The 14229-nt window shown below is 38.6% G+C and overlaps 1 protein-coding gene across 1 annotated transcript; it reads left to right on the top strand.

Moving 5' to 3' along the window:
• Nucleotides 1–5273: 5273 nt before the first annotated feature.
• LOC104505112 (neurexin-3-beta) lies at nucleotides 5274–14224 on the top strand (the record flags this gene model as incomplete). Its single annotated transcript, XM_010151643.1, has 2 exons — nucleotides 5274–5547; nucleotides 13308–14224. A coding segment is annotated over exon 2 (777 nt), but the record flags the coding sequence as incomplete, so codon positions are not given.
• Between the last annotated feature and the right edge of the window lie 5 nt (nucleotides 14225–14229).

Here is a 14229-nt window from a genome sequence, read left to right as displayed (position 1 = left end):
TCTATGATTCTATGATAAAACAATGTCCCCTTTCTCTTCTGCTTGTTTTCTCCTATTTTCCCCATATGCAAGATAATGATTGTGTTGTGGACAATCAGAAATGCCATGCTGCCTCTATAGCTCTTAGGAGGGTTTCTTGCTGGATCTAGCATTTCTAGTATTAGGAAGAAGTAATTTCACTAACTTTTAAACAGCTTTAGAGGGTACTTAACCAGTTTTAGGGGGAGGGAGAGAACTAAGTCTCTTAGTGCGTGTTTATGTAGGTATTTATTTTACAGTGAAATCACTGGAAATTGGGAAGATTTCTTCTTCCTTGGTGTTCACTCATATGCCTGAAGTGAAGATTTTTGCAGGGTTTTTTCCCCCCTCGTTATCTATTTAATGTATATTTCTGCTACCAAAATATTCTAGCCAGAGGAGAAAAAGCTACCGACACATCTTCAGACTAAAAGAAGATGCATACTTAGGGCCTTTTTCTCTATTTTGTAGAAATAGAGGGAAAAAAAAAAAAGTTTGTAGAAACTTTTTACAAAAAAATGAACACTTTCCAGTTCACTGGAAATTCTCCATTTGTTTCTTTTCACTGATGTTTTGATAATATCAGCTGCTTAGAAGTATGTGTGATTAGCATCCTTGCCCAATGCATATGGCTTTAAATGACCCTAAAAGGGTGCTGCCTGATACATAAAGTAAACTTATGAAGGTAACAGCAGTTTGTGAGTCCAGATTATGCAGTAATTAAATGCACATGCCCTTTTAACACTGAAGGTCTTGGAACCTGTTCTAATTAGGTCAAAATACAAAAAATAAAGAAGAATTTCATGGCCTTGTCCTTGTTTTGCAATTACTGCACATAAAAATACAGAAAGAAAAATATCCCGAGTAAGGAAGGATGCATGATTAAGCCAGCAGGGAATCCTGAACATTTGAAGTGAATTGACAGGATTGCTGGACAACTAGGTCAGAAGAAGCAGCTGGCACAGCTGGTTAATAATGAGATATATTGATAGAGTTGTGTTGCAGTGCACAGAACTCAAATAATGTGGTGTTCAGTGTGTTAGGGAAGAGACAAACTGTCAGTTTGATGGAACTTGAGGAGTGGAGTGGTAGAAGACTCTGAAGTTCCAGAGCTTTGCATGAACCTGGGGACAGTAATGCAACACTAGAACCTGATTTGCCAGCTTGCTCTTTAACACACACAGAAATATGTGTTACCTTTGCCAACAGCATTTTAAAATGCAACTTGAATGTAAATAATGAGATAATACAACTTTATAATTAAAGCTTCTGAACTAGGCACTTTCTTGCAAAAATGTTTCCTTTTTTTAATGTGGATTTTTTAATTTGAAAACTTTAGTCATCGTGGCTTAATCCTTCAAACAAGAAGCTTGTGAGCTTTGATAGTACACGTCTCTATTCCCAGTCCTTCAATCTACTTTAAGTTTTTGAAAATACAAAAAGGCTGCAATTGGTATACTCTTTAATCTTGGCTTTTTGAGGAATAATTTACTACATGTTAGGTAATAAAATATTGTCTGTGTAGCTTGATGTGGAAACATTTGGGATCCAATTTTCAAATTAGGACATCTACTTTTGACTATTAACAGCTAGATTTTTGAAAAGACTGGAGAAGATTTTCCTAGCCTCAGCAGAAGTTGCTGAACCCAGATGTTCCAAAGAATTCTTCTTTTGTTCAAGCACCTCTGTATTGACCAAGTAAAGAAAAAAATTGCTTAGTACTCTTCAGATCCTCTTGTGAGTCTAACACAAGTCTTTACAGAATCTTGTCATCTCTTAAGCATCTCTGGCTCCAGCAGTGGTTCTTTAGGTCTTTTAGTCAGTGAAAGGCTTTTCCAGGCCCTCATGCAATGATTTAGGTATTTAGCGTTAAATAGGGCATAAGTATGTGCTGGAGTGGCCAGACATAGACTGCACAGTTGGCAACCAGACCTGTGACTTGCAGTCTGTTTTGCATCAGAGAGAAGGCACTGGATTCTAATGTGCTGAAGGGGGATATTTCACTACTCTGAAAATCCAGCTGCAGGTCATGGCAAATACTGATTAAAATTCAAAGCTTAAATGCCTCTTTGTGAAACTCCCTAAGTACAATTAAACCAGAGGCTCAGAATCCTGGTAGGGAGTGTTGTCCAGGGACACTAGCCTTGAAACCTTACCAAATAAAAATCTCCACTGAGATCTGAAAAGGCCTCACTTCTGTAATTTTTTTTTTCTCTTCCTAGCCAATCTTTTCTGATCCACAAATGAATCCCCAAAATTTCCTCTGTAGACCAATGTTTTACTTCCTGTAACCTGCATGTTCTGTCCCTGAGATCGCCCTGACCAGGTTTCCTCTTCTTTGGTTGGACCTCTTCCCTTCCTAACATGTTTTCCAAAGAGACGTAGAAGATAGTTCCAGTGCAGTCTTCCAGCAGAGGCATGGTACATTCCAGCTACAGACACACTGTGCTGGTAGTCAGCGCAACCTCATCACTTCTGAAGGAGGAGATAAGAGTCTTCTCATATAACTCCTCTTAAAACTGGAGACTTTTCAGTAATTCATCTAAAGCCAAACTGATTTATTTAGTTTTTGTGTTATTTATGCTTATTTAATATTCCCCAGAACTAATATTGATCTCTTACTGGCTTTAGTGGTATTATTGTTCCTCATCCTAATAAGTACAAAAACATCCTACCTGTTTGTCACTACCATATTTATAGAAGAGTACCTCATGCCACATCAACAGGGTCGATAACTCCATTCTTCCTAGAAATTCAAGCTCAAGATAGCCACCTACGTCCACTGGTTGGTGGTAGTGTGACCTTTATGATGGGTTATGGAATGAACTTGCTGGCATTCCGGATGGAAACCTAAAGTACATGCAGTGCTTGTAGCCTGCTTTTCACATTTTCTGGAGACATTCATCATGGGCAAGGGTCCAAAGCTTTATATATAACATTTGCCCACTCCTAAAACACCAGGAAGAACAGATAGTTTTTCTGGGGCACTGAGTTCCTTCTTATAAGGACTTTCATGTCAGGTTGATTGTCTTTATACAAGAAAAGTACGGACATCAACATGTGGCGCCCAGAGAATTCAGAGGAAGCCAAGGACCCCTCAAAGACACAGAGCCTTTGGGATCCAGTTTTAGGATCTGGATCACCTTCGAATAACTGCTTTTCCAGCATAGTGGAGTGGTTGTAAGAACTGATCCTTCACCCTTCGCTGAAGCTCATCATCACTTACAGGAATAAGCCCACTCTGACTAGGCACAAAAATAAATGCCAATCATTTTGGGAATACCCTGGAGAGTTAAGGCCCAAATAAGGGCTGGAGTTTGGAATTTTGAGGTTTTGATCCAAATAAAACGTCATAGCCAGGGTGAAAAGTATGTCCTAGCATAGCTTACAATTTCTCCTTACGCTTTTTCCCTCTGACCTCCCCCAGAAATGCAGATAACCTGCTGGAATGTGCTTTGCCCTTTCTGGACAGGCATGGATGGTACACCCCCTGCCCAACCCACCCTCCTCTCTGCCCACCCACACCCCCAAGTCCTTGCTTGCTGTTCTGTTTTTCTACTTTCCCTAAATGCAACTTACTTTAAGCATGCATTATTATTAACATCCTACAGTAAAATTAAGCTATTATATAACCCATTTGTCGATCTCAGCCAATTTCTTCTATCTTTTTCTATGTCTATTTATGACGTACATCCAGACTGCACGTCCTTTTTTTTTTTCTCCATGTTTATTTTAAAAAGAAGTGATTAAAAAAAAAAAAAGATGTATTAAAAAAAAAAGCAACACTAGAGGGTGGTGGGTTTTTGGCCAACAACTGAAAACAATTTAAATGAGAGGGGGAGGGAAGGGAAGAAAATCCAATTCTTAACAAAAATTACCCAAATGATGAAAGTGTCCCTAGACTGCTTTGTCTGTTCCTTTCAATGTGTGCATCTGGTTCGTTCATCTTTGAAAGTGTGTGGAATACTTTTTTCTTTAAAAATAAAATTTTAAAACCCCACAATTGTTCTTATCTCCCTTCTTCCTGGGAACAAAGTGCTCTTTTTCATTTTTGCTTTTTTTTTTAGTATATCTCTACATAGTTATATTTTGATGTATTTCTTTTCAATGGTTGAATTTCTATCTTAGATTTGGTTTGTTCCAATCTAATAATGAAAAAACCAAACAAAACAAAAGAGTTATGAATTGTTTTCTGCAATTTTTCCCTCTATTTCCCTCCTTAAATAAGGAACTACTTCACTGGCAGAATCCCACAGCTGTATTTTTGAGATTCTCCAGAGGATCTGAATGTAAAAGCAGCCTAATTTGAAAGTGGGGAAGGGGTGTGCCAACACAGTCATTATATTTGAAACAGTGATTTGATGTGCTTAAGAAATGATTGTCTCAAATTGTTGAGAATACTGTTGTCAGTTTGATGGACTTCAGAAAAGATGGCTCTTAGAAGGAGGCTGTGGGTAGCTACAGATGAAGTTGTTCTAATTCCAGTGCATAAAACTAGCTTCCTTGGTTTTTTTGTTTTACTCTCTGGTTATTATTAATTATTATTATTATTAGTTTATGTATTTTTACTGCTATTTTTAGTAGGGAAAAGTTTTAACTGTTTTTATAATTTGAGAACCTTTAATGAAAATGTAAATATTAATACTATAATTATTAATTTTTTGTAACTTGCATGTTGAAGAAGTTGCAGCTTAGGGTTTGTGAGATTGTCAATGTTAGAGTTCTGTTCTTTCTTTTTGTTGATGGGCATGAATATGCTCATTTGTTTTTGTATATTGCCCATCCCTTCCTTACAGCCAGAAGCTCTAATGCTGCTAGATCACTCCGTACCGCCCTTACATGGACATGGCAACTGACTTACACATTCACTCCCATCATCTTCATCTCCTGTGTAGTACACTCATAGATTTTTACACTCCCACTCCATCCACCCTAGGCATTTTTTCTTCCCATGAGTTCCCCTCCACCACCCCTTTCTTTAGCATTGTTAAAATTTTATGTGCAGTCATCCATTCCTTAAAACACACACACACAAAAATTATAGAAAAAAAGAAAATGTTTAAAAAAATATATATCAAATTGACCAAAAAGGCAAAAAAGCAACAAACTTTGCTTTTCAGAAAACATTATATATGTAGATATGCAAACAAGCAAAAGTAAATTCTATAAAATGTACAGGATTTTTCAACTGTAATATGCTAACAACTTTACGTAAGATAAAAAAATACAACCAAAAAACAGCAGAAAAAAAACCAAGTTCGAATTTGTTAAGGTGCAAGATTTTTTTCTTTTCATGTTATGTGGTGTGGATGTATGTGTTGTTGCCTCCCTGTATCGCCCTTTGTTGTAAAACAATTATATTAAAAAAGAAATAATAAACATTTTGCTAAAAGAGTTTTTAACAAACAACAACGAAAAAAAGCAAGTTACAAGAATGTGGCAATGCTACTTGTCCAAGAGCATTCTTACACAACTTTCTTTTGTAAATTTTTCCTTTCATGCCAAAAAACATGCGGGCAATTTGTTGATGTAAGTTGACTGTTATGAAATCAATGTGGTATGCTTTCTAAATATTTTTATGTATTTTTGATGACTTTTTTTTTAAAGGATATAATGTTTTTAATTTTCATCATTTTTTTCAGTTCTTGTAGGTTTTAATTTTTGTTTTGCTGAAAAAGTGAATGACTTGTTATGTTTTTCCTTTTTTCTGACCTTGTTGCTTGGCATTTTTGTTTTCTAGTGTATGGTTTTGTTTTAGGAAAACTGTATAAATTCATTTATTTATTTTGGAATCAGTTTGTGTTTGCCTTTATGTTATGTGCTCTTTGTATATTGTCGATTACCGGATTGTATCGTGCATAGGAAGAGGAGTGAAGGACCCTGTGGTAGTTTGCTCCTATTCTTTATCAGCCCCTCTCTATAGCTTTCTTTCCCCTTTCCCAAAAAGAATCACCGGTAATGCCACTTTATTTCATGCTACTGAAATTGTGTGTAACCCAGTCATGTAGCCTTCATGTCAAGTAAAAAACGGTGAGACTTCTTTAGCACTTTGGTAGCTCTCAGGGTCTTCTTATTGCAGCTCTACATCATTCCTACTTTATTACCATAAAGGGGTTTATTCCTCTCAGTTTTCTTCATTGCTGATTATCTGCCTGATGTCCAGCATAAATGATACTCTCAAGTGTACTCTTACCCGGTAAAAGCACCCATCATATTATGACTAGTATCAGGCTTCCTAAGATCACCCAGGAATGGTACATTTGGCAGACACTTTACTACTGCAAGTCACATCCTGAATTTATAAAATGTCCTGGTTTCAAAAGAACTTTGGATTGAGTTCTTTAAACAGGGAGCTTTTAGTAAAAGTAAAAAAAAGTTGTACTTCCTTATAAGCACATGTCCTGCATAGCAGTGCTGTGCTTAGTAGGTATCTTAGGTTCAACTGTCCCTTGAACAACTGATGCTGAAAACAGAACAAATAATTAATGCTGAGTAGGAATCTGTCACCAATTAATCATAAGAGTGTAAAATGGAATAGAGTATTTTATCAGTTGGAAAGGACCTGCAGTGATCACCTAGGCTGCCTAACCACTTCAGGGCTAACTCAAAGTCAAAGCATGTTACTAAGGGCATTGTCTAAATGCCTCTTAAACACTGACAGGCTTAGGACATCGTCCGCGTCTCTAGGAAGTCTGTTCCAGTGTTTGACCACCATCTCGGTAAAGAAACACTTCCTAATGTCCAGCGTGAACCTCCCCTAGCACAGCTTTAAACCATTCCCACACAACCTATCACTGGGAGAAGAGATCAGCACCTCCAAATGATGGGAGATGGAGAGAACATGTTTCAGTTGGTTCAGAGCAGCTCAGTGTTTGTGCACCAAAATGCTTATTTTTGTGCTCTAAAATCCTGCCTGCAGACATGACGTCAGGTCCTCTCTGGAAGGTATTAATATCTGTTTCACTGAAACTGTTTGCACAAAGGTGACCAAGAATTTACAGCAATGAAGCACAGCCAAGTATTAACGTGGGATTCATGACCTCTCCAACTCTATACCTTCCTGTTGCTCATGAGCCATGTATTAGGAAGCACTGCAATAAGTAGTGTCTTTTAATAGAGTTTAGGGAGCTTAGGAAACACTTTCAAACAGGTCCACAAGAAGCACAATTTTACCTAATGACTTTAAGGACTATATATTCTCTGAAAGGAAAAGGAGGTATTTGAGATTAAAAGTTGCAGTATTCCGTTGTGAAAATGACGTTTTTCTCTCTACTTCTGGCTGTCATGTGCAATTAAATCAGACTGCAAAGTGTAGAAAATACTGAGAATGCTCATCCTACTGGGTTTCATGTTAGCATCATCTTTCCTGTGAATCAAGGAATGTGTTCTGAATAATTTCCCCAGAGGAGCCAAAGGAGAATTAACTAAAACACCATTAGACTGAAATTTATGAACTCGGTCATTTAATAAGGAATTAATATGTCGATACAGAAGGGAAAAAGGTAAGAAATTATTTTCTGTGGCAAGTATTTCATACTGAAAGTGGAGTCAAACTTCAGGGGAACAGCATAAGAATAAAAAGCAAATAACAAACTTTGGATGCAGTTTCAAGCACCTGCAGAGATGGTTGAGTTGTGCAGCCTTTTTGGATGGCATTTAAAGCTTTTCAACCACCGCTGGAGAAGAGTGACAGTAAGGGTGTGTCCCTTACCTCCTTTATCGTCATCGGGAGAAGGTGAATCTTTCAGGCTTCTTTTTTGTGTGCCTTTTGTCCTGTATCAGTTTCATGCCTGGGACTCCACTGAAGTAGTCGTGGCTCTAAAGATGAAAGCTGGCGGCTGCTACAGTTTTTCAGGGGTTTGGGGTTTTTTTTACGGGGATTTTTTTGGTGCCCTCCGCATTCATGACTTGCCCACAACATCCTCACAGTTCATAAGGCTTCTATTAAATTTTTAACACTCTGTCTTTTCCAGTGGCAGAGAACTCTTACTGGAGATCAGCCCCAGAGGTATGAATTATATATCTATAAATGCGCTCATAAAGCAAAAAGCAGGGCAGCTCCAAGGCTAAAGTAGACCTTTTATATCCCCAATGATCTTGGTAGTTTAAAGAAAAGCACAACTCTGTGAAAATAGTGTATGTGCTAGATTTAAAGGCTAACTTTTAAGGAATATATGCACACTGTGTTTGCTTTGTAGAATGAGAAGGCCAAGCAGAACACTGGGCTGCTCTGTACAAGGTTTCCCACCTCACAGACCCCAATTCTCTCAGTGTTGCTTCCAGTTTGCTGTTCAGTGATTTTTTGGAAGCTATACCATTGCTGGGCAAACAGATTTTGCATCTGTATCACTGCAGAGGAAACCATTTTACCTCTTTCCCTTTTGATCAATTCTTTGGTGTGGTGTTGCCAACAGAAGCTTTTTAAAAGCTCTATTTCTGTTTGGGAAACATACGTTCCCTCCTTGGGAAAGAAAGCACAGAGTAGGTGAAAAATAAGTACAGAAAACCCTTGTGAAATTCTGAACTCACAGTATACCAGTGAACACTGTTCACTGGTGCTTAAGAGCCAACAGAAAAAGGAGTGAAAGAAACCTGTAACTACCAGGAAACAGTCTAGGTTATCCAAACACAGAATCTAAGTCTCCTATGAATATTTGTTTTGAAGCCATGGTCCAAAGTGGGTGGCAGCCTTGCTATTTTAAACACAGAACAATTTGGAAATTAAAACTGTAAGTTTTATTCAAGGCTGCAAAGCATTATTTTGGGATTAAAAAAAAAAAAAAAGGTAGACCCTATGAGAAAATCAAAACTTCATACAGGAAAATAAAAACATAAAACCTGTCTCTAATGTATTTCCCTTCCAAAGTGTCATGTAAGGTTTTTCAGGGACTTCTCTCTAGCTTTTTCTGGAGATCCAGATCTTTAAAGCATTGGCCTTCCACAGCAAACCTTTCAGGATCTGACTCGCTCCTAAGATGTTCTTGACAACTGAGTGGCACTTTGTCTTTTAAATCTCCCAGAGCTTACCTTTAAACCAACTTGGGGCCCTAGGCAAGAGGCACAACCTCTCCATCAAAGGACCACTGGCTGCAGGCAGCTGCCTGCTCCTTCAGCTGTCATTCTGTGGAATAAGGTTCCTCCTACCCACACCCTTACCTGCCTGTCATCAAACTCCCTCTCGTGTCTCCTGAGTAGAAATGTAGTACCAGAAACAGAGTTGTTTGCAGGTGTGGTAGGAAAGTTTGCACTTGCTCCTCTTTGTAGATGTTGGTGATCACATTTCTCACGCTTTCCTTGGAGCCGTTCAGAATTTGCATTCTCTTTTATCCTTAAATAACACATTTTTTTTTAGACTGAGCGGCATTTTTATCACCCCATTTTAAAGGATGTTTTAACTCTTCTATAAATCACATACATATCCCAAGAATTATTCATTATGCTTGCATTCTATTAGACCTACAACTTCTAGCTTGCTGGGAGTTTTGCATATATGCCTAACATACTAATAAAACAGAAGCCAGCTTTGATACTTAGAGTACTTTTTTCGAGTTACTTTCTCCCACACAGCTTTTTATGTCTCACAGCTTCTTCCATTACAAACAGAAAGAGCAAAAACTCAAAGCATTATGACCACCCTTACAACAAGCTTGATACTGCCCCAAAGTATGTTGTCTTCAGTAAATGGAACAAATGAACTTCTTAATGGAGAAGTGATTCCTTACAAAGGACCTTAAACAGTCTCTTTATTTCTTTAGTATACATGCAAGCATAGTATGGATCGTTGGATGGTTGGGAATAAAACTAGAGATGAGGTTAAATAATTGTGTTACTCTAGCCTTCCTGGAGTGAAAGTTATTTCTCTTCTCACATACACTGTGAGACTAAAACTTTGTGAAACTTATTCCTGATTCTGCCCTATTGTCTTCCATCCAACAGACCTGCTGGAATCAAAAAGCTCTGATCTTTTCTCTGTTACTTATGTGAAACCCCACTTACCATAGAAACTCTATCAACTTTTCTTAACATTTTAGGAAGACCATGATTATTTTATAGTTGCAGTAGTCTTGATCATTGGCTCAAGTCCTCAGCAGTGACAAAAACTGTAGAATTGGTTTTAAGGCAAGGGTTATTGGGGGAGAAAACAAAAGTCTTCATAATAAATATGCAGTACTACTGATTCCCTCAGGAAAATTAATCATTAATAGGACCAAAAGAATTTCTCTTTGGAAGAAAACTGGCCAAGATATTGCCCTAGCGGGTGGCAAATCAACTGCATACTTATACTGTGTACCAGTATAATAGGTTTTAAGAATAAAGGCATGTCAAAGCTGTAGATAAGCAATTAAAAGCCACCAAACTGATTTCTTTTTTCCAATTGTGTCACAGATGATGAATGAAAATCACAGTTTAATACTATTTTTTAACAGAAAACACTGATCCTAAGAAATCATTCAAAGGAACACTACACATCCCTGACTTTCTGGAACTTAAATTCCTGAATTACAATATTTGATGTAATGTGCAGTTAAATGCTATTATTTGTATTGATTTTTTTTACCAGTCTTACAGATGATTTTTCCCTGTGAGGCATACTCCGAGTTTATCTTGGGACTACCTGTTTGTGTAGATTATAGATGCTCTACTCTAACCATGGATAAGGCTTCTTGACATATATAAATCATACTATATGCTGCAGTTTCTACACTGCACAGAATACAGTTCAGATGTGCGAGCACAAGTTGCTGTGTAGCCATTTGGCAGGCTACACTTTCTGCTTTTTCCGTAATTTTTTTGAATGTAGGTAGTTTGAAGAGATGGGCATTATTTTACACATAGAATCACAGAATGGTTTTAGTTGGAAGGAACCTTAAAGACCATCTAGTTCCAACCCCCCTGCCATGGGCAGGGACACCTTCCACTAGACCAGGTTGCTCAAAGCCTCATCCAGCCTGGCCTTGAACACTTCCAGGGATGGGGCATCCACAGCTTCTCTGGGCAACCTGTTCCAGGGCCTCACCACCCTCTCCGTGAAGAGCTTCTTCCTGATATCTAATCTAAACCTCCCCACTTTCAATTTAAACCCATTACCCCTTGTCCTGTCACATATGATACTTATTTATTCACATATGTCACATATGATATTTTTATATTCATCCTCTATACACTAACGGAAGTGTTATGAACATGCTTAGGAAGGTCAGAAAACTGAGCCCTTTGCATCTTAGTTTAAAACTAACTTTGCATGAAAGTATGTTAAGAGACTATGTAAAGTACCACATTCATTCTTTTGGCCTAATTTCTACCCTGTTACCTCTGAGATAAATCTGACTGTTTCAATTGATTAAACTGTGTCACCACTTAATTTCTCATTAAGGATAAGAATAAGCCATATTGCTAGTTTAGCTATCCAGATTTAATCAAACTGTTAAGTACCTTTTTCAGTATATTGCTATCTTTGGTATGTAATTTGTTCAAATATATTACTCTCCAAATATATTTAGAAGAGATTATGATTTTAGACCATATTCTTTATAGAAGTCCCATGGACATTACTGGCAGTATTCAATGGGAAACAAGTGCATGTAATATATAGAATAGACAGGAGAGAGCAGAATTTTGACCTTGATGCTGTTCAGCATTTTAACAATGCCAAACTCTTCATTAGCACCTATTAATACATAAGTAAAAGCCAGAATTATTTATTTAGAAGATAAAATTCCTTTTGCATCTCTTTCCTTAAGCAATGGTGATTGTAAATCAAGATTTCCTATGCATTAGAAATATTTCCTACTGAGTTGCCTCCCTTCCAACAGATCTAGATGACTATTCATGGTGTCAGATGAAATCTTCAGATGTCTATTTAAAACATCTAGCTTAAGTCGCTAAGCAAAGAAAAATTACCCAAGAGGGAATTTATGCACAAGCTTTCACAAACAACGTGGCTCACCCTAAAAAAGTGTCGGTGACCTGATGTTAGCAGAAAGCTATACAGTCTGAATTAAATGAATTAAAGAAGTTAATTATGCCTCTACAGCAAAGTAATTCAATGGAGTGCTTATTATCCATAGTTTCAAAACCAGAAGTACAGTCATATTACAATATACAGACTAAACAAGACTGCTACCCTGAAAGTTACAATATTGCTGCTCAGAAACCAAATCTTGGAAATGAAGCACTGATTTTCTTGTTTCAGTTGCAGCTTATACTGTGGTAAAGTACAAATGTTGTAGCTATAGGTTCATTATTCTACTTCGAGTAGACCCTAAGCCCACCTCGCTTTTAGTCTTTTGTAAGGAGGTAGCCACCATACTTGGAAAAAGTAGCACTGATCACAGATATCTGCATGTGAAGAAATAACAGTAGGTGTGAGGACAACTTCTGCACTACACTAACAGGCTGAAATGCTAATTTGGGTCATCAGAGTCCTTATTCAATTGTATCATCAATCACAATAAAGTCTATCTTAATTTTTAATCAAATTATAGTAAAAGAATATCAAGAAGAACCGAAGATCAAGATGGTATGGCTTTAGTAGCCCTAAAACATGCAAGGAAAGGGACATCCCTAGTGTCGAACAGAATGGTAAAGAAAGATTAAAAAGAGATGAACAAGCATTGAGTAGAGCTCTGTACCTTCATGGACCCCAGTAAGTACTTGGTTCTTTTTCCATCCCTCACTTTCACGAACCTTCCCATAATTTAAAAACCAGGCAATAATCAAGAAGAAATGGATGAATGGGAAAGGCCTTAGGAAAGGCCTTAGAAACTGCTACAGAAGGCAAGCAGACTTGAATGGCAGAGAAGAAATACTGATGTTATCTTAAATGAAGAGAATCAGAGGAGAAAAACAAAATGGCAAGATGAGTGGTAAAATCCATCTAGAAGAACACTGTTCTATGGAAGTCTAAAATAATTCATTGAACCAGTCTGGTAACCAAATGGTTAAGAAAGATCACTACCAAAAATTGATGTCCACAGAGTCACTTGAGAGTATCTTCACAACTAAAGAGCTTTGGGTCCCAAAATATTCAGAGTGTTTCCCTGTACGTACCTAGCATAGCCTCAGAGAGAGTGGAAACGAACCATACAGTTTACCAATATCAAAGGAGGGTGGGAGGGAAGAATGAAAGGCACCCCTGGGAAAGTATGTTGGCAGTGCAGTTAGGGTGAAAGATCTGATCCCTGACACTTTTTCGTAATGCCCAAATCCTCTACCGCCCTTAAGTAAGTGACTGAGAATGTGTTGTTAATATGTACTAATCTTCTTTTTTTCTCTTTTTTCCATCCCAGGAGGTGAATTAGTTATCCCTCTACTTGTAGAAGACCCTTTAGATATCCCTCCTATTGCTACTCGTGCACCTTTCATTACACTTCCCCCTACCTTTCGCCCCCTCCTCACCATTATTGAGACCACCAAAGATTCCCTGTCCATGACCTCTGAGGCGGGGTTACCTTGCTTGTCGGACCAAGGCAGCGATGGTTGTGATGATGATGGCTTGGTGATATCTGGGTATGGCTCAGGGGAAACCTTTGACTCTAACCTACCCCCTACTGATGATGAAGATTTTTACACCACCTTCTCCTTGGTAACAGATAAGAGTCTTTCCACTTCAATCTTCGAAGGTGGCTACAAAGCACACGCACCCAAGTGGGAATCCAAGGACTTTAGACCTAACAAAGTCTCCGAAACTGGTAGGACTACTACCACGTCTTTGTCCCCTGAGCTGATCCGCTCCACAGCTTCGTCCTCGACTGGGATGGTGCCCAAATTGCCAGCCGGCAAAATGAATAACCGTGAGCTCAAACCCCAGCCTGACATAGTCTTGCTTCCGTTGCCCACTGCCTATGAGCTAGACAGCACAAAGCTGAAGAGCCCGCTAATCACTTCCCCCATGTTCCGTAATGTGCCCACAGCAAACCCCACGGAGCCAGGAATCAGACGGGTTCCGGGGGCCTCAGAGGTGGTCCGCGAGTCGAGCAGCACAACGGGGATGGTCGTCGGCATTGTGGCTGCTGCCGCCCTCTGCATCCTCATCCTCCTGTACGCCATGTACAAATACAGGAACAGGGACGAGGGGTCCTATCAGGTGGACGAGACGCGGAACTACATCAGCAACTCAGCCCAGAGCAACGGCACGCTCGTGAAGGAGAAGCAGCAGAGCTCAAAGAGTGGCCACAAGAAACAGAAAAACAAGGACAAAGAGTATTATGT

This window comes from Eurypyga helias, unplaced genomic scaffold (assembly GCF_000690775.1).
Source record: "Eurypyga helias isolate BGI_N326 unplaced genomic scaffold, ASM69077v1 scaffold44145, whole genome shotgun sequence".
Taxonomy (NCBI): domain Eukaryota; kingdom Metazoa; phylum Chordata; class Aves; order Eurypygiformes; family Eurypygidae; genus Eurypyga; species Eurypyga helias.
The sequence above is the reverse complement of the archived record's forward strand: the minus strand, read 5'-3'. Positions and strand labels throughout refer to the sequence as shown.